The sequence below is a fragment of the Sciurus carolinensis genome, chromosome 17 (genome assembly GCF_902686445.1).
Source record: "Sciurus carolinensis chromosome 17, mSciCar1.2, whole genome shotgun sequence".
Classification (NCBI taxonomy): domain Eukaryota; kingdom Metazoa; phylum Chordata; class Mammalia; order Rodentia; family Sciuridae; genus Sciurus; species Sciurus carolinensis.
The window spans coordinates 23,860,176-23,881,675 of record NC_062229.1 but is presented as its reverse complement, the minus strand read 5'-3'; the positions used below and the strand labels follow the sequence as shown (position 1 = coordinate 23,881,675).

At 38.6% G+C, this 21,500-nt stretch overlaps 1 protein-coding gene and 1 non-coding gene across 3 annotated transcripts in view; one reads left to right on the top strand and one right to left on the bottom strand.

Annotated features, from left to right (window-relative positions):
• Window positions 1–21,500, top strand: part of Klhl18 (kelch like family member 18) — a 54,233-nt gene that overhangs the window by 15,727 nt on the left and 17,006 nt on the right. For both annotated transcript variants that reach the window (XM_047532362.1, XM_047532363.1), the window contains exons 2-3: window positions 17,071–17,201; window positions 19,216–19,356. In XM_047532362.1, the coding sequence (XP_047388318.1) occupies window positions 17,071–17,201; window positions 19,216–19,356 (272 nt within the window). The remainder of the gene's footprint in view (window positions 1–17,070; window positions 17,202–19,215; window positions 19,357–21,500) is intronic.
• Window positions 17,950–18,023, bottom strand: Trnaa-cgc (transfer RNA alanine (anticodon CGC)). Its single transcript has one exon. It is a non-coding gene; the product is annotated as a tRNA-Ala (tRNA).

Below are 21,500 nucleotides of genomic sequence, written 5' to 3'. Positions count from 1 at the left end.
TCATTTTGAGAATATTATATAAGTGGAATACTAGACTATATGACCTTTTGAGATTGACTTTTTTTTTTTTACTTAGCATAATGCCCTTGAAGTCCTTCTAAGCTATGTGTGTGTTGATTAGTTTTCTCTTTCATATTTCTAAGTAGATTTCATGGTATACCACAGTTTGTCTAGATATTTACCCATTAAAGAACATTTTCATTTTGGGCTGTTACAAATAAAATTTCTGTGGACACTCGTATACAGGATTTTGCATGAATTCATGCATGTTTTCATTTATCTGGGATAAATATCCAATGATATTTTGCTGCACCAAAAATATAGTATATTTTTAGTTTCAGAAGAACTTGCCAAACTGTTTTCCAAAGTGCCTGTACATATATTTCCACTACCATATATGAGTATGATGGTTAATTTTATGTGTCAACTTGGATAGACTGTGGTGCCCAGATATTTGGTCAAACACCAGTCTAGATATTGCTGTGATGGTATTTTTTAGATGTGATTGACATTTTTTTTAAATATTGGGAACTGAACCCAGAACCTCATGCATGTTAGACAAGCACTATACCGCTGAACTACATCCCAGGCTCTGTAATTAACATTTTAATAAGACGTTGAGAAAATTGATTATCCGCCATAATGTGGGTCAGTTTTATCCAATCGGTTTAAGGTCTTAATAACAAAAACTGAGGTTTCCTGAAGTAGAAATTCTGCCTCAAGATTGCTAGATGGCTGGGATGTTGTTCAGTGGCATAGTGCCCGCTCAGCATGTGCCCCAGCACCACACAGGGAAAATAAAGTTAAACGTTGGCCTGGGATATAGCTCAGTAGTAGAGTACTTGCCTATTCTCCATGAACCTCTGAGTTCTGTTCTGGTACCACAAAAGAAAAAAGAAAAAAGAAAAGATTCTAAGAGAGAAACCTGCCTGAATTTCCTGCCTGCTTGCCTGCCCTGCATAAATTTCACACTCAAAACTGAAAAGTCAAATCTTATCTAAAGCTCTTGTCTGCCAACCCATTACAGATTTTGTATTTACTAATCCCTACAATCTCATGAACCAATTGCTCAGAATAAATTTTTCCCTCTCCCTCTCTTTATATATTTGTTCTATTTTTGGAAAACTCTAATACAGCGACTGACCCAGTTCTTTCGCTTCCTCATCAGCCTTTAGGATTGTCACTGTTTTTTATTTGGGGCATTCTGCTAAATGTGTAGTAATATCTCATGATTTGAATTTACCCTTTTTAATGGGTAATGATGCTGAACATTTTTTCATGTGTTTACTTTACATACATATAACCTATTTGATGAAATATCTCCTCATGTCTTTTGCCTATTTTCTCATTGGATTGTGTTTTTGTTTCGCTTTGATTTTTGCTGTGCTAGGGGTTGAACCCAGGGTCCTGTGCACAAAGGGCAAGTGTTCTGGCCCTGAGCTACATTCCCAGCCCTACAGTTCATTTTTTTATGTCAATCTTGTATCCCGTAACCTTGTTTAACTTATTTACTAGTTCTAGGGTTTTGGTTTTTGTTTTGATTTCCAGATTTTTTTTCCTCCAGTTCTGGGGATCAAACCCAGGGTCTCATGCTTGCAAGCACTGAACCACTGAACTAGAGCCAATAAAATCAACAAACCTCTAGCAAGACTGACAAAGAAAAACAACAGAAAAGATAAATCACAAATATAAAAATGTCATAGCAGATATCACTAGACTCAGTAATCATGAAAGGATAACAGAATTCCATGAATACATACATGGATTGACAACTTTGATGTAATGGATCAATTTCTTAAAATGACAACTTAAGATTTGGTCCCCAGCGCGGTAAAAAAATTATTTAGGCCTAGGGTTGTGACTCAGTGGAAGAGCACTTGCCTAGCATGTGTGAGGCACTGGGTTCGATTCTCAGCACCACATATAAATAAATAAAAGTCCATCAACAACTAAAAAAAATTATTTACATATGTATATATACATGTTTATAATACACACACATATAAGTCTGGGAGTGTAGCCCATCTGGATCCCAGAGCTCAGGGCAAAAGGAGAAAAAAAAAAAAAAAAGGAAGGAAGAAACAAGAAAACTCAAAACTGTAATTCCAGCTGTTTGGTCAGCCTGGGCAACTTAGCAAGATCCTATCTCAAAATAAAATTTATAAAAAGGGCCTGGGAATATAGCTCAATGGTAGAGTGGCCCTGGGTTTATTCCCCAGTACCATGAAAAAAAGAAAATAAAAAATAAGGATATATATGTACATATGTGTATATATTTATATTTAATAGATAATAATGGACTTAAAATTTACTGTACCTGTTTTATATATGTAAGAAAAACTTGAATAGAAAATCATAATGCCGAGCTGGGGAGATAGCTCAGTTGGTAGAGTGCTTGCCTTGCAAGCACAAGGCCCTGGGTTCAATCCCCAGCACCAAAAAAAAAAAAGAAAAAAGAAAATCATAATGCCTTCTGCTTAGTTTTTGATATCCTTTTCTGAATTTAGGCTAGAGAACCTATATCCATTTTACTGTAATCTTTTTGTTTTGTTTTTGTTGTACTGGGGCTTGAACTCAAGGCCTCGCCATGTCAGGCAAGCGCTGTACCACTGAGCTACATTCCCATCCACATTTTGATTATAATCTTTAATGAAACTGCCATCTTTTTTGTGGAGTTATTTTCACAGAGAACTGTTGATTTTCTGGGCTGCTACTTTTGAATTTTTACAGGGATTATAAAGACAAAGTGGGTATTTTAATTTTAACAAATCCTTGCTGAGTTGGTAAGTTAATGTACATGGCCCTTATTATCCTCAAGGGTTTGAGATCCACTAGTTGAAAAATAGCAGATAGATATAGCATTTTGGACTAAGCTTTCACCTCTCAAATGTAGAATAACCTTACTTGTCTATCATCTGAATAAGATTTTGGTTATGAGTGGAGGGCTAAGCTGAACTAGTTTTGTGCTTGGTGTTTGCTGAAATAGGTGAATTGGTTGATATCTGAGGCGGGAAAACAGTTCAAAGCTTCCATATGCAGTCTACTTCGTACATTTCTTTCTTTTCTTCTATTTTTGGTACGAGAGATTAAACACAGGGGTGCTCTACTACTGAGCCACATCTCTAGCCTCTTTTGTTTTTTGAGACAGGGTCTTGCTGACTTGCACAGGCTATCTTTGAACTTAGCCATTCTCCTGCCTTGGCCTCCTGAATAACCAGGATTTACATTTCTGACAGACAAGATTACATTATTTTCTGGGTCTAGTTAGCACTTAACTGCATGGGAGGTGGAGAAAGAAAGAACAATCATGTAATGATGGTTAAGAAACCAAAGTTTACCCAAAAGGCACATTGGTGGTGGCACAGTCCTGTACCAGCCAGTTATGGCTCTGTAGTGAATGCCTCTATTTCAGGCTCAGCTTACTTGCTTTTACAAAGGAGCAAGCAATTTCTATGGGTCAGAACTCATTTCATTGTTGAATTCCACACTGTGAACAGTTCATGCTAGTCAGCAAGGCGAGTCTGGGAACACCAGCAGAAAATCAGATAGGATGTGGGCTGGGGTGGGTGTCTTAGATAGGATCAGCATCTTCTCCTTTCTAGAGAATGTATTCTCTTCCCTCTTCACAGTATTTGTTCCCTTCTAGAGCAGAAGTCAGCAAACTCTTTCTATAAAAGGGCAGGTAGTAACTATTTTTGTCTTTGTGGGCCATTGGTCACTGTCACAGCTTTACCATCGTATGGGCATGCCTGTGTGCTAATAAAACTTTGTATATTTACATTCAGATTCAAATTTCATATAATTTTCATATGTCATGAATTGTTAATATACTTTGAATCCCCCCAGCCATTTAAAAATGTGAACTATTCTTAACTCATGGGCCTAACTAAAATAAAAAACAGGACAGATTTGGCCCACAGGCCACAGTTTGCCAATTCCTCTAAAGGTCTTGAAAATAACTTCTATAAAATTCTAAATTTGTGAACATCCCTTTTATTTATTTACCAAACACTAATATGGTACTTAGTATGTGCCATGCATGTTTTAAATGACTTGCAGATGTTAGCTAATTTAATCCTGACAATAACCCATAGGGAAGATACTATTTTCCCTCTTTTACAAATGAATAAGTTAAGGCACAGAGAACTTAAGTTACTAGCTCAGGATTACACAGCTATAAATGATGGGATCCTGACTTGAACCTGAGTTGTTTGTCTCCAGAATATCTGTTCTTATTCTCCTTGATATGCTATCTCTCATAAATAATTTATTCTTATTGCCAAGCACAGTGACCCATGCCTGTAATCCCAGCAATTTAGGAGGCAGAGGCAGGAGGATTGCAAATTCAAGGCCAGCCTCAACAACCTAGCTGTCTGGGGGGAAAAAAAAAAAAAAAGGACTGGGGACATAACTCAGTGGTAAAGCGCCCCAGAGTTGAATTCCTCTACCAAAACAAAAAACAAAATTCAATGACTATGGAGCCTTAAGGAATTTTAAGGAATAATTCATCCCTTCTGTTCTATTTTATTTCTTTCATTTCATTTTATTGAGACAGGGTCTCTTATGTTATTCAGGTTGGTTTTGAACTCCTGAGCTCAAGTGATTCTCTGACTTCCTTCCAACAAGTAACTGGGACTACAGATGCTCGCCTCCACCAGCTCATTGCTTTTCTATTTTATAGATTCATTTTTATACACCAACTTGATAACCTGTATGACTCAGTAAAATGATAGATAGTTCATTACATACATTCAGCATCCCTTTTGACTGCATAAAAACTTAGTCTTAACCCCACTAATCCCAAGGAATTCTGTTTGTACAGGCTGGGCACTTAACTGTATATTGTTTTATTTATGTTCTTTGTGAGTTCCTTGAAAGTAGAAGCAATAGTGTCATCATGTTTTCCACGAAAGAGAAATCTATTCTGGATATATCTTTTGCTTTCTTTGTGAACCCCTCTGTCAGATTATTCCCAACTCAGATTTACCCGACTGCTTTTCCTGCTTGATATGCAGCTGGTTGAAGGTTGAGCCCACCTGCCTGTGACAGGAACAGAATTGTGGTGTCACTGCAGTCTCCCTGTTGATCCAAGGATATCATCAGGGCAAGGCTAGAATAAAACATTTCCTGATCCTTTCAAGCAAAGAAATGGGAAGGGGTGTTATGCACGTGTGTGTGTGTGTGTGTGTGTGTGTGTGTGTGAGAGAGAGAGAGAGAGAGAGAGAGAGAGAGAGAGAGAGAGAGGGAGGGAGGGAGGGAGAGAGGGAGAAAGGGGATGGGGAGGGAGAACAAGTCAAAACTAAGGCAAACAATGAAATATTCAAGATTTCTGTTTCCTTTTGTTTGTCTTTAGTCTTAGACTATACTAACAAGGAGGGACCTCAGAGTACCTCTGATGTAGGGGTTCCCATGCCACAGAGATTCCCTAGAATTATGGACTTCAAATCCACATTCGTACCAATGTCAGCTAGATAAATATCTTTTACGTGCATGTACAGTTACTTTTCAAAGGTGTATGGATGCCATCAGGATAAAAAACAAGAGCTTTCCTAAACTCATGTTGGGCTACTGTCATTAGACAACTACTATCTTTTGGGAAACCTGATTCAGTTAAAGCCCCTTATTTTGCAGATGAACAAACTGAGGCTCAAGGGTAGAGAAGAGATTTACCCAGATTTACCTTTCAGACAGAAAGGTAATTGCTGGCTTGGTAACTGGTGCAGTTTGTTATGTACCATATGGCTTGTGCTCTTCTTTTTTTTTTTTTTTTTTTGCGGTACTGGGGATTGAACTCAGGGCCTTGTGCTTGCGCAGCACTCTACCAGCTGAGCTATCTCCCCAGCCCTGGCTTGTGCTCTTGTCTCCTAAAATGGTCACAGGGTGAAGAGACTGGCAAGTATTTTGATCTGTAATACTACGTTGTATTTTCTAATATTGTCTAATAGAGTGACTGATTGGATAATATTTATCAGTATTCATAGTACTTCTCTTGAAAATCTCAAGTTTTTTCTTATTCCTTACTGCCCCAATTATTAGTAATCCTATATTCTAACCTGGAAATCTGAGGCATGGTGAAATTGGGCAACTTGCTTATGACTATAGGAGAACTGTACCTAAAATTCATAGTTTTGCCAGACGCAGTGGTGCACACCTGTAATCCCAGCAACTCGGGAGGCTGAGGCAGGAAGATCACAAGTTCAAAACCAGCCTTAGCAACTTAGTGAAGTCCTAAGCAACTTGGCAAGACCCTATCTCAAAATTTTAAAAAATAAATAAATAAATAAAAGGGCTGGGGATATAGCTCCGTGGTTAAGTACCCCTAGGTTCAATCCCTGGTACTAAAACAGGTACTAAAACTCTGAATTCAGAGTTCAGAGTTTTAATCTCTGTACCTCATCAGACTAAACGTGAGGATTTCAGTTATTTATATCTTAGTCTTCAATGGTTGGCACTCTTTCTTGAATGTAACAAAAATTTTTGTTAACTCTCTGCTAAGTTCCTATCATTGTGCTAGGTATTTTCACATGTATCATTTAATGAGACCAAAATTGCAATACTGAGGTCCCTCTCAGAAAAAGTTAAATAGCTGCAGTGTGCTCCAGAGCCTATCCATCCAGTCATTTATTCATCCATTCACCATTATGAAGCACCTCTTTTTGCCAGGTTTGTAAATAAGCCTTAAGTCATATCCCATTGGCAGTCACACTAGGACAAATCATAGATCTATGCCTCCAGACAAGACCCAGGAGTGGCAGCAACATAAACTTGTTCTACACAGGACAACACCTTTTTCCTATTGACTCTTAAGGAAATTGGGGTGGCCCAGTGATTTGGTTAAATAATGTTCATATCAATCATTCTATACTTTTATATTTGATCTCAAAACTCTTGAGAAGTCAGATGAGTAGGAATGATCTCATTTTATAAGTTGGGAAGCCAAACCTGGAGGATGCCTGCCTAAGGTAGCCACACTGGTGGGGGCCTTCTAACACCAGTGTTTATGCCATAGCGTCGCTCCTACACTCTTCCCTACTTCCAGAGTCCTCCCTGCTTCTCTTCCCACCCACTTTCTTCCTTTCTGTACCTCTTTCTGTGTCTCCTTCGCATGTGCATTCTCTTGCTATGTGACCTTCAGAGATGCTGGAGTTCCTCAAGAGTTATATGCCAAGACTCCTTATACTCCAATCTCTCCCCCTAAGTGATCTCTTCCTTGTCTACATTGATGATTGCCAAAAGTATCATTTGAACCCAGACTCACCTCTGTGCTCCAGACTTACCCATCCTATTCCTGCTTGGTTTTCTCTACTTGAATGTCTCCCACCTACTCAGTGTCAGCTTGTTCAAAAAACTTTATTGGTCATCTACTACTGACCTTGTCCTTTTATGTGAATGGCACCCCCATGTATCAAGTGACAGGTCATAGTAAATCTAAGCTCCATACCTTTCTTGAGTCTGACCTCTTCTCTTTTCCCAGCACCATCCAGGCTGAGCTCCTCTGGACTGGGCAGTGGGCTCCTTGGCCTTGCTCCTTACAGGCACTATGCCCTTACACTTCATGCTCCACCTCCACAGAGTGGCCTGGTAAATTTGGAATTCCTTCTTAGTACTGTTTCCTGTTTTCTTTTTTTTTTTAATACTTTTATTTTTTTATCTTTATGTGGTGCTGGGTTGCCTCACACATGCTAGGCAAGTGTTCTACCACTGAGCTACAGCCACAGCCCCTGTTCCCTGGTTTTCTAATACCTAATAGTAAGGTGTAGAATTCCTTAGTGCCTTATCTGCTTCTTTTTTTAAAATATTTTTTAGTTGTAGATGGACACAATACCTTTATTTTATTTATTGATTTACATGTGGTGCTGAGAATCAAACCCAGTGCTAGGCAAGCACTCTACCACTGAGCCACAACCTCAACCCCCTTATCTGCTTCTTTAGCTTCACATCATAGCACTCTTCCTTTCAAATCTGTACTAGAATCACAGAGGCCACTTTGACCTTTAATATTTAGTTTGTTCATGATTTTAAAAACCAACTATAGTGGGATTACAATACATGTGTTCTTAAATTACCCATTGATTTTAGGACCTAATCTCCCTCCCTTTCATATAACTCCACCACCTCTTTTAATTTTCCAAATGACATTGTTGACAAATATTAAAGTTACACAGGCTTAATAAGAAACGAATATGGAGGAAGACTGTGAGGGGCAGGAGTACTTCAGTCTGTCTTCAGCTTATACTATGCAGAGCCTTGTTGAAAAACAGTTTCTGTATCCACTCTTTGTAGAAGCCAGTGGCATGAATGCTGTCTTTGCTGTGGTTTTAGTGGAAGTGGTTTGACCTTCCCTATTTGAATTGATTTTTTTTTTCCTGGAAGCAAATTCAGGAGTGTTGTATAAACCAAAGAATTCCTATGGCTGCCCCTAACTTGCTGTGTAGATGCTATTCATTGCAGGTCATCTGACAGTGCTTAAGTGGTTGGCGCTGATAGATATGAAGAGTTAGTACTAGAGTGGCCATGGGCACTAGATGTGTGTTGTGCACACGGGGAGATCTGATGTCCTGGTCCAGCCTCACAGCTCTCAAGTATGTTCATGAGTTTAGCTCTTTCAGAGCACTTCATGCACATCAGCTTCATTTCTTTCCATCCTATCTTGAACTTTGAACCTGATTCTTTCAATACTTTAAATTTACTGTCTGAATCCATTTCATTGATAATACTTTATAAGATGTGTTGTTTTGGAGGTAGGTGTGTAACAAAGCAGGTTTAAAGGTAGGGATATGTGCCAGATGGTTTTCTGACCCACCAGTTATGTGTTTCTTTTCTTTTTCTTTCTTTCTTTTATTTTTTATTTTTTATTTTTTTTAAATTTAATTTTATTTTACTTTATTTTGTACCAGGAATTGCACTCAGGGGTACTCGACCGCTGAGCCATATCCCAGCCCTATTTTGTATTTTTTTTTAGAGGCAGGGTCTCACTGAGTTGCTTAGTGCCTTGCTTTTGCTGAGGCTGGCTTTGAGTTTTCGATCCTCCTGCCTCAGCCTCCTGAGCTGCTGGGATTATAGGCATGGGCCACCGCAAGTGGCTTATGTGTTTCTTATTGATTTTTTCCCCTAAACTCTGTTGTACCATTTCACCTTTCTTTGCCACCTTACAGATGGGGAAGAGGTAGGATTTAAAGTAACAGTGTATAATTCCTGATAAGTTAGAAGAGTAACCTTTGCATGAGTCTGTGTAATTCTAGATATTAATAATAGGGAACCTGCTTGCCCTCTTACATAAACCATAGTTTACAGTTTTATATTTATCTGTAAGAAAAAATATTTTTATTTTCCATTTGCTTAGTCCTTCCTTCCTTTTTTCTTTTCTTTTTAAAACAGTATGGAGTGGGAAGCCAGGGTTTGCACATGTTAGGCAATCACTATCACCAAACTACATTCCCAACCCTTTTTATTTTTTATTTTGATACAGGGTCTTATCAAGTTGCCCAACCTGATCTCAAACTTGCAGTTCTCCCGCCTCAGCCTCCTCAGTAGCTAGGATTACAGGTGTGCAGCCAAAAAACCCAGCTTGTTTGCCCACCTTCCTCCACTCCCCAAATTAACGAACATTTTGAAATAATTGTAAAGTCACATGTAGTGGTAAGAAATAATACAAGGAAGCGACATGCCCCTTTTACCCATTTTTCTCCCAGTGGTGGTATCTTGCAAAACTCTTGGGTCAGATGAACTGAAAGTATACTGTCACCATTAGAATATTGATATTGATGAAATCCACTGATTTATTCAGAGTTCCTTAGTTTTAATCACTTAGGTATATTTTTAATTCTCTACAGTTTAATCACATATGTAGGTATTTTATTCTTAATTTTTTTTCAAATAGCACATGTTTATTAACATAGGGGCTTTACTTACTTTTTCATAGATAAAACACACTATATTTTTGCATTAGTATTTACAGAATGCATTAAAATTGTCTTACAAACTGTCTGCATGAAATAGTTCTAGCAATCTGGATTCATGTATACATTTTATGACTCTTCCAAAAGTTATTTGCTAATTCTTTCTGTTTAGTTACTTCAGAACAATTAATTTTTTAAGAGTGAAACCCCGTTTTCCTTAAGTACTTTCCCAAAAAAGAAAAATAATAAATAAAAGGAGATGGACTGGGGAGATAGCTCAGCTGGTAGAGTGCTTGCCTCATAAGCACAAGGCCCTGAGTTCAATCCCCAGTACCACAAAAAAAAGTGTTTACACAAAAATTTACACAAAAAGGAGAGGTTGCAGTGTTCTCTCAGAAGTGGTCTGTCAGCACTTTTACAGTGTAATTTCAGTTAAATAAGATAAGGTAAAATAAGCAATTTCTTTTAAATTTCATGGAAAGGAAAGCATTCTAGAAAAAGAAAACTTTCATCATTCCAGTCAATGAAGTACCTGTTACTATGAAAGACAAAATAAAAACTCTCATGCTTTATATACAGAGAAAAAGATAAAATAATGAAAGGGAATATGTTATTTGTCACTGCAAAGGAGCTTCCAGAATTTCCTTGGTATAATTTTAAATCTGGTATGAGGTGCGGCATTTAAAATGATTGAAGGGGAGCTGAAGAAATAGCTCATATTGGACAGCGCTCGAGTCCCTGGCACCTCAGAGGACAGATACAACAACAACAAAAACAACTCTAGGATGACTGAAGGTTTTGAATTTAGGAATATCAACAAGTAAATATTAATTATCATTTTCATGATTCTGAATATTTTAAAATATTAGATAGAAAATGTCTCAAAAGAAATTATATTGATTTTTTTCAAGAAAATTTCTTTTTGACATTATTAGTCGTACATGTTTATAAGACAAATTGTGACAATTCAACACCTGTAAACAATACCTAATGATCAAACTAGGATAATTTAGCATTTTCATCTCCTTATATATTTAGCAATTACTTGTAATAGGAAACTTCAACTCTTCATTTAAAAATCTCTTTATAAATATGTGATAACTTGTTGGGGAGTACAGTCCCCCTACTGTGCTGTAGAACATTAGGAGTGACCCCCTATACCAAACCTCCTTCAAACTCTTTCTGACCTCTAGTGACTGTGATTCTATTCTTTACATCTATTGAATCCACGTTTTTAGTTCCATATAGCAAAAATCATGTGACATTTGTCTTCCTGTCTGATGTATTTCATTTAACATAATGTCCTCCATTCTGTTCATGTTGCTGCATATGACAGGTTTTCGTTATTTTTAATGGCTGAATAATATCTTATTATATATATATATATATATATATATATATATATATACACACCACATTCTCTCTTTCCATTCAGCCACCAACAAATAATTAAATTGACCTCAAATCTTAGCTTCTGAGAATAGTGCTGCAATAAATGTGAACATGTAGGTATCTCTTTAGTATGTTGATTTCATTTCCATTGGCTACTCAGTAGTAGAATAGCTAGACTGCATATTAGTTTTATTTTTAGTTTTTTAAGGAACTTCCAGTTTTTCATAATGACTGTGCTAACTTATATTCCCACAAACAATATGTAAAATTTCCACTTTCTCCACATCCTTGATAGCATTTTTTTTTTTTTTTTTTTTGGTGAGGGGGAGTTGGTTTGACTTTTTGATTATACACATTCCAACTGGGGTCAGATGTTGTCTCATTGTGATTTTTATTTGCATTTCCTTGATGAGTGGTGATGTCGAGTGATTTTTCATAAACTTCATAGCCATTACTTTATCTTCTTTTGAGGAGTGCCTAGTCAGATCATTTGTTCATTTTACTAAATTTCTTTCTGTTGAGATTATTGAGTTCCGTGTATATTCTGGACATGAATTTTCATAGAATAAATATTTTATAAATATTTCCTCCCATTTTACTGATCATCTCATCACTCTTCCTTGTTTCCTTTGCTGTGCACAAGAGTCTTCGTTTGATGTGATCCATTTGTCTATATTTTTCTTTGCCTGTGTTGCTGGAGTCCTATCAAAAATAATTTCATTAATTCATCTATTCTTCTCTGTAGCAGCCTTCAAACATCTATACAAGTCAACAAAACCACACATGCAGGGCAGAGTAAGTAAAGTCCAAAGGCACCTGTGCCTCCTCGGGAATGGCCAGATCCGCAGTCCAAGAGGCCATAGCGCCAGCCTCCGACTCCATGTCCCGGTTGAACAGAGCCTGGCCCTGCTCCGCGCTGCCGCCTCGGCTCAGCGCAGCCATGTTATAACCGAGAGCCGGGCCCCAGCGGCCACCCTTAATTTTTTAAAGTTTTTTTGCTGTGTGCAGTGGTGGTGCTTGCCTGTAATCTCAGCAACTTGGGAAACTGAGGCAGGAGACTAACCAGTTCAAGGCCAGCCTGGGCAGTGTAACAAGACTGTCTTAAAAAATAAAAAGGGTTGGAATTTGACTCTGATGCAGAGAACCCCTGCATTCAGTCCCTAGTATTACAAAAAATAAAAAATAAATGTTTAAATATTTCAATTGCCAGAGGACCAAAGCTGAGAGAAAAGATGTTAGCTACTGGGTTCTCCTCAAACTCTGAAACATAGTTTCTTCTCTTTCACATAATAGTACTTGACTTTGAGCAAGCTACTTTACTTCCAAATATCTGTTTCCTCATCTATAAAATGTGACTCACAGTAGCTGCCTACTCTATAGTTGGTTGCTATGAAGACTAAAATAAGAAAATGTGCATAACAGGTACTTGGCATAGTCTATGGCATATAAAGAGAACACAATAAATGACTCTCTCTTTTTTTTTAAGTAACATTTTTTAACTAGGATTACAGATGAAAGTATTTGGATTTTTAAAAACTTTTCATAAAAGTGTAATCACAGAGTAGTAGAATTGGAAGGTCCTTTAACTGGTCATGTAGTTTTAGAACCAGTCCAGGAACACCCTAATCATCTTAGGTGATAGATTCTTACTCTTTATGATAAACTAAAATCTGCCCCTTTCAACTTCTAGATTTGCCTCCATCCATGTTATAAACCCTTCTGGGATTTGAGGACAACCATCGTGTCCCCTTTAAATTATCTTTTCCAGACTATCCTTCAGCCATTCCTTGTAAGATAGGCTTCCAGACCCTACCCTAACTTGGTCTTACTAAAGAAAGAGGATTTGTATTTCTGAATCCTAGAGTAGTTCCAGATTAGGAAACACTAAATACTGAAAATAGGAACATTAGTTGAAGATATATGTGAAAAGCAGTTAGAGGCCTATAGCCCTCTCAGGAGGCAGAAGTTTTAGTCCTAGACATTGAACCTGAGGCTCTGAATGCAGGCTATCACACAGGAGGTTGGGGGTGAAGCAAAACTGGAAGCAGGGCTTTAAGATAAAGTTCTAAATAGTAAATGATAACATCATCCCCTTTCACCCAGTTTCTAGAATATCTGCAGCAGGTATTCTCATGCAGGAGATTGGAAAAGATACTAACCACTTCCAGGGGTCTTCAACAAAATGTCAGATTCTTTCCTAATCACCCTGATGTGAAGTCTGCAACTTGTCAAGTAACTCCCAACACAAAATTTTCAAACATCTCTAAAATTATGAACAGATAGCCAAGTGTCATCAAAAGAAAGGCATCAAAAGAAAGCCTCTAACATAAAGGATAGATCCAAACAGATGGAAAAGAAAATAACTCAAAGGAAACAGTAAAAGGGTGGAAAAGAAGGAAAAACATTTATTATATAACATACTAACAGAAAATCTCACATTGACAAACAAACAAGATTCTTTTAAAAAAAAAAAAAGCACTCAGAAAATAAGGAAGACTTCCTGGAAATTAAAAATATGAAAGCCTAATATTAAAAAAAAACTACAACCCAAAATGATTGCAAGATAAAGAAGTTCCTAGATCATAGAGTAAATGAAAGAGATGGAAAAGAGGCAAGAACAGATTAGAAAGTGATAGGATTATTCCAAGAGATCCAACACCTGGCTAATAGAAGTTTAGGACAAGAAAACAAAGACACTACAGGGGAGTAAATTATCAAAGAAGCTGTATGAAAATATTTTCCCAGAACTGAAATAATATCTATAGATTAATAGAGCATTATGTGCGAAAGAAAATCAGTAGCAAGGTACAGCACTGTGAAATTTCAGATCTCCAAGAATGGAAAGTTCTAAAAGCTTCTAGAGAGAACACTCACTTAGGGTTAGTATTCAGAATGGTATTAAATATCTCAAAAGCAACAAATTAAAATCACTTTCAAAATGCTTACAGGAAAAAAAAAATTCCCAACATCAAAATTTTTTTAACCAATAGATTGTCACCCAAGTTTGAGGATAGTAAAGACATTTTCAGACAAACTGTGCAATACACAACCTACAGGAAGACTACCTTCCAGAACAGGTGAATAAATAAGGAAGAGGAGTAAAGAGGATCCAGGAAACAGGGGTTCCAGTTTGGTTAGGAAAAGGAAAACCCCCAGGAGGAGGGAGTTCTAGCAGAAATGTCTCTAGAAATAGATAACTAACTGATAAGAGTACCCAACTGAACAAATTAAGAGGAATTAATTAAGAAGGAAAGTCACATCATACAAAAAAGGAAATGTAGTCGTGGTTAGTCATGGTTTACAACTTGACTTGATGAAAAATAATATCCAGACCTATTCACATCTTGAGTTAATCAAACTTTGACCTAATTATGATTGGAAATATGGGGGAAGAGTTTGTTAGATAGTATATAAAGAGGGTGTCAGGACAAAATCCTAATCTTCCATAACAGGAATTAAACTAGCAATGTAATTTTGCTGCATAAGAATTACCCCAAATTTGATGACTTAAAATGACAGGTATTGATTACCTCAAAGTTTCAGTAAGGAATACAGAAGCCCCTTAAGAGTTCTCTCATGAGGTTACAGTCCAGACATCAGTCACAACTGCAGTCATTTGAAGGCTTGACTGGCTAGAGTCTATATTTCCAAGCTTAGACAGGGGGCTGGAGGAGGAGACTTCAGTTCCTCTTCATAGGACCCTCTGTTTAGGTAGTGTGGTCCAGCTTCCTGGAGTAAGTGACCCAGGAGAGACAATAGGAGGAATTTCAGTTGCCTTTTTCAACCTACTCTTGAAGTTCACTTCTACTGTATTCTATTGGTTACATACATCAACCATGAGGAATTTGTGGGAGAGAACTGCACAAAGGTGTGAATACCCGGAGGCAGGGTCATTGGAGGCTATTTGAAGGCTAGCTGCCACAGGAGACAACTTTAAGTGAAAATTCAAGAAGTAACATTATGGCATATTATTTAGAAAGGTGGAGATAAATCCCACCAGAAAGATGTTCCTAGGAGCTGGGTTCAGGGGTGGACTCAGGGAAACAGACTGCTGGTGTTCATTGTATAACTTCTAGAGCAATTTTGAAAAGGTGTACCTGTATTACTGTGATATTTTTAAAAAATTATAATGGAATCTCCAAAGCGTGTAGCTCTTTAATATCCCCAGCATTGGTAGTAAGATTAGTACCTGGATTATATGAAGAACTAATAGAATTTGAATCTGATAAGGATCCTTTGGCATGTGCAAGATTGTGTTTGTGATCTTGAAGGACTGTTTACAGATAATAAGCCTGAAATTAGTCAAAGAAGACATAGTGACGGCCAGGCACAGTGGTTCATGCCTGTAATCCCAGGGACTTGAGAAACTGAGGGAGGAGGATTTAAAGTTCAGAGCCAACGTCAGCAACTTAGCAAGGCCCTAAGCAACTTAGCAAGACCCTGTCTCGAAATTTAAAATTTTAAAAAAGGGGGGGTTGGGGATATGGCACAGTGGTTAAGTGCCTCTGGATTTAATCCCAGAAGAAAAAGGAGGAGGAGGAGGGAAAGGGGAGACGGGGAGGGGAAGGAGGAAGGAGAAGGGGAAGGGGAGGGGAGATAGTGATGGAACCTGAGCTAGAATCCTTGAGTTAATGTGACAAAGAGAAGAGCATCAGCTAGTGAAATGCCCTGGCATTTCTCAAACATGGAACCTGAGAAAAAGGAGATGGAAAGGCTGTTTGGGTCTTTTTAGAGAACAGAAAGTTCTTAAGTGGAAAAGTTGATGTAGCTTGGAGCTGTAAATGGTAAAGCTTATTGAAGGGAATAACCTTTTGGCAGATAGTTGGGAAACACTTTATAGAATTCTGCAGGCATGTATCTATTAGTATTTGATACAGATTGGGAGAAAGTTGGCTCCTGTCTCATGGGCCATACAGATCACCGACCTGTCTGCAACACAGGTCATTCCTGCTGGCTGATCCCAGAGTTGTTTTCCACAGAGATCCTCTAAACGCCTCCTTGTCTACCACAGCCTGCTTGGTGCCCAAGCACCCCCTACCCATGCACCCCACCGACTTTTGAGCCCATGATGCATCATGCTTTATCATTGGTCTTCACAGACAGTCTCTATTCAAGTCTGGTCCCATTTCTCCTCATCTCTACTGTCATTATATATTTACTTTTATTTAGGAACATAGTGTTAAGAGCCCCAGGGTTCTTGGACAGTTTGTATATTCCATCTGCCTTCTCTTTTTTTTTTATTTTTTATTTATTTCTTAAATTTTGGGCCAGGGCCACTTAACCATTGAGTCACATTCCCAGCCCAATTTTAACTTTTTTAATTTTGAGACAGGGTCTTGCTAAGTTGTTTAGGACCTAACTAATTGCTGAGACTGGTTTTGAACTTGTGATTCTCCTGCTTACATATGTGCACCACCATGCCCAACTTATATCTACCTTTTAATAAAACTGAGGTTGCAATTAGCATTGAAGGAGTTAGGTATTCAAGTTGGTGGAAGAGTTGAGAGGGGTACATTGGAGACTGCCATTAAAGTAAAAATTACCACTGGAAGCATTCAAGCTTACTTTCTAATCATTTAACATCTCATTAAAAGATATTGTTCACATTCTTCTATTGTAACAGAGTATGTTGAATTTAAAATACTTCTGAGTCTCCACGATAAATCTTGGTTATCATATCCTGGGATACGGTGGGCAAAGGGGTAAACTGTGGAACGACCAGATTAGGGTTTTATGTTTGCATCCCTCAGTTTGTCTTTGTATTTTACTTTGCCCACAGATCGGGGACCACAAGTTCAGTGCTCACCGGATCGTCTTAGCAGCCTCAATCCCATACTTCCATGCTATGTTTACAAATGACATGATGGAGTGCAAGCAGGATGAGATTGTAATGCAAGGAATGGACCCAAGGTATGAAATCCTGCCATTAGGATATTTTTTCCCATTGTATTTCAACCAGGTAATTCATTGGTCTGGCTCCCCATTAGGTTTTACCAGCTGCTTTCCAGGTGCAATTTTATCCTGTGCTTGGGACCATTTGAGGACCTGTAATAGTACATGGTATCTAACAATGCATCTCCATACACATAGTAGATGATTAGTAAACACATTAGGACCTTAGCCAGTAGCCTGAGACAGGGTTCAAATAAAGGGAGTTTTGATGTTGTTTTTACTCTACTATTAAAGTCCAAGATATTTTTATAAATTGAGGCTGGGTATCTGTTTGGTGATGTATTACTCTCTATACTTTTCTAAGCAAGCTATTTTAGCTGGCAAAATAGCTCTTCCAATAATTGTCTTCATTTACTTTCGTCTAGAATAGTATCCATTAGAACTTTCTACAGTGTTGGAAATGGTCTTTTTGTGCTGCCCAAAATGGTAGCCACTAGCCATAGTTGGCTACCAAGCTTTTGAAATGTGACTAGTAAGACTGAAGAACTGAATTTTAAATTTGATTTTAAGTTAGTAGTGATGTGTAATGGCAACAGTATTGGACAATAGGTCTAGAGTAAGGCAGATTTTATGGTTATTTGATGGATCAAAAAATTGAAGCTCCAGCCCAAGGTTATCCCATTAGCTAGTAATCATTTGTTGCCGCACTTATTCTTTTTTTAATTAATCAATTAATTAATTAATTAATTAATTTATTTATTTATTTTTGCGGTGCTGGGGATTGAACCCAGGGCCTTGTGCTTGCGAGGCAAGCACTCTACCAACTGAGCTACATCCCCAGCCCCTGCCTCACCTCATACTGGTGAGACCTAGGGAAAAAGGAGCTGGGAGATGGTGTGTCACTTCTGGATGATTGAAGATGATCTGTATCTACTGCAAGACAGGAATCTCAGGCCAGCTACTTATAAGGAAAGACTGCAGTAGGTGTCTAGGGCAGTTGTGCACTCCTCTCTGAGGTCTGTGTCTGAACAAGCCATGCTAAGTACCATGTGTGTCCAAGTGCTTCATTAACAGAAACTGAGCATCTGTGGTATGCACAGCTTGAGGCGAGTACATACATGGTATGGCTGGGAGTGAATGTGGTATAAGAAAAGTAAAGTGTAGTACGGGTTAGTGAATGATAGGTGGGGTCTGTGCTATTTCAGAGTGACCAGGTGGTGGGGTGGTACTTGAGTCGAGACCTAAACAGAAGTGAGAAATGAGCCATCTGGGGGAACAGCCCTCCAAACAAAGGGAGCAATCAATGCAAAGGACCTGAGGTGAAAGTGTGTTCAGAATTTTGGAACAAAGCAAAAAAGGGAAAGAGTCGAAGGTAATGAGGTTAGAGAGATGGAGAGGGATCAGAACTCATCCAGACCTACGAATGAATTTAGATTTCATTCTCAGTGTGAACCGGAGGCAAAAAAAAAAAAAAAGTCGAAGTATCATTCTAGAAATTTACCTCCAAACAATAATAATAATAATCTAAAACATTATGGCAAGGAGACAGTAACAGCTATGATGCCTACCTGTACAGGTGAATTATTGTAGCACATTTCCATGTTGAAATATCATATAGCAGCTACCAAAACCTATAAACATGAAGCCAGCATAGCAACATAAGAGAGGGCTTGATAAGTATTCTATGGTTATAGCCATATAATTTGTGCATACAGGTGAACAGAGATTGGAAATGAACCTGGAAAAACAGTCACCATTGACTCTTTCAATAGGTAATTTGTGGATAATTTTCTTTTTTAGAATTTTCTGCAATAAAATTATTTGAATCATGAAAACAGCTAAGTAGAGTGAGTTTTTGGCTGTGGTAAAGTAGTTATTCCACTTAGACTCTCAAAGGACATGGATTAAATGGATTTTTAAGCAGGGCCCATCTGTTGTGTAGGTAGTCAGGTCAGTTCAATAGGGCTTGAGTCACCTGTGGGACAACTCTCCTCTCTGAAGAACTTCTCATGACTTTCCTTCTTTCCTTTAGTGCCCTGGAAGCTCTGATCAACTTTGCTTATAATGGCAACCTTGCCATTGACCAGCAGAATGTACAGTCATTGCTGATGGGGGCGAGTTTCCTGCAGTTGCAAAGCATCAAAGACGCCTGCTGCACGTTCCTCCGAGAACGGTGAGGTGATGTGGCAGGGAGCGTGGTCATCCCCTTTCTGGAATCCCCTGCCAGTTTGCTGTTCTTGGTGCATATAGAATTTTATGAAGTGGGTGAAGTGAGAAGTGAGAAGGTTACTCTGCAGAGATGACATTTCTTGAAATCAGTACCAAACAGTACCCACCTCTTTGAGATCAGCCTTTGCAGAACACAATTTGCATAGCCTTGCCTGCCCTCTCCCTTACTGTGACATGTTCCCCTTCTGATATTCCCTCTCCAATGTGATCAACATGGAAATTAGCTAATTAAGCTAATTTCTCACTAAACTGATTCATTCTGTGCTTTCTAAATTATTCCATAGCCATTTCCATCTTTGTTAAGCTACTTCCTTCTCCTTAAATTTCTTAACCTTCCCTTCTTCCCTTTTAGATTTAGCTCTTTAGAGTCTACCCAAATTTCACCTCCTGGAATTCTCTATCTCTGTTCATCTACTGGGAGCAATCATTATGTTTTTTTAAAACATTTTTAAAAATTTATTTAGTTGTCAGTGGCTCTTTTATTTTATTTATATGTGGTGCTGAGGATTGAACCCAGGACCTCACACATGCCAGGCAAGCTCTCAACCCCAGCCCCCTCCCTTGACCTTTTAACTTAGTAGATAACTTAGTAGATAAGAAGTCTCCCACCCTCCACCCGCCTGCCAAGAGACTCAGCAGCCTAGTCATAAGGTAAAGGTCTTTTAACCACCAGAGGTTTGGGAATGAGAGTTAATGCTGAGCCACACACCCACAGGGCGGAACTGAAAGAGCATCTCTCTGCATGTTGCTCTCCTAGGCCAGCCTTCACCTGATCCTCCTCTGATCACCAGGTCCCTTGCATGAAGACCAGCATTCCTTCTGCCTCAACTTTCCCTTATGAACCTCATTCCCTGTTAGAGTTGACCTCCCCTTCCTCTACTCCCACTGCACCAATTCAGGTAGCTGCTTTATGGACCCTACCTGCTGTCCTTATCTTGCCTATGTAGTACTCAAAAGGTATCACTGACCACTGCCATGTGTGCCTTTAGTTATAATAGCCATGGTAGTGATGCCTCGAATATAGGGGCATTCATCTTCTAGGTGAAAGGTGAATGTTTTCATCTTGAGGTCAGTGGTACCATGTCTGATTTTGTAGCTGGAGACTTTATAGTGACAGTGTATATCCAGAGCCAGGCTTGTGCCTGCCTTGGGATGCCTTCTGGGTCAGGCTGGAGGGGTGCATGGGGATGGGTAAGATACAGCTGTCTTTCCTATTCATTTGTATATTTAAGGATTTAGTTCATCTCTTTGTTCCCATAAAACTTGAAGAATAGTTTGCTCTTGAAATAGATACTCATAAGGATTAAGTTGGCCATCCTCATAGCTTCTCAAGGGCCAATAGCGCCACCTAGGAGCTTTTGAGGTCTTCACTTTCCAACAGTGAATTCAGGCTCTGTCGCCTAAAAGATGCCAAACAGTGATTTTAGAGAGTGCAGGGTTTTTGTTTGTTTTTGATGTGATAGCCCAGTTCAGTTGAGAAGATGAGTTTGATGCTCAATATTATACCAAGTCAACCATAGCCAAATATGAGATATAGGAATCCTAACCTCTGAAGAAGAAAGGAATGGCTGTAGCTACAATGATCATCGTTTCCCACATCTTTGGACTCTAACCAGCTCCCAGCCCACGGCATTTTGAATCCTGTTGGGTTGATATCAGTGGTAGAGATGAGTGAAGCATGCTGTAGAGTCCCAGGGAAGGTTTATCCTCATTCCTGCCTTACATTTACTTTAATAGTTCTCACTCACCTACCATATGTGCTCTAGCAGAAAGGCACTATTTGACAGATGTCTGTAGATTCTGACCTTGAACCCTGTGTTCCTCACTGGCCATGCTGCCTTTTCTCTGTGCTGCTCCATGTTCTTGTTTCCTCAGCTTTTGAAAATTCACTCAGGTTTCCAAAGTAGTGGACAGAGCAAGTTCAGCCAGTGATGAAACTACAGTTACATAAAATTTAGTCTAGTTATCAAGCTGGGTGCCTGAGATACTCTGCCTGTCTTTGACAACTCTGCTGCTAGGGCACATCAGTGAATGTTGCTTAGTAAATATAACTCTATGCCTGTAACCTTTAAATTCACCTGAGGGATA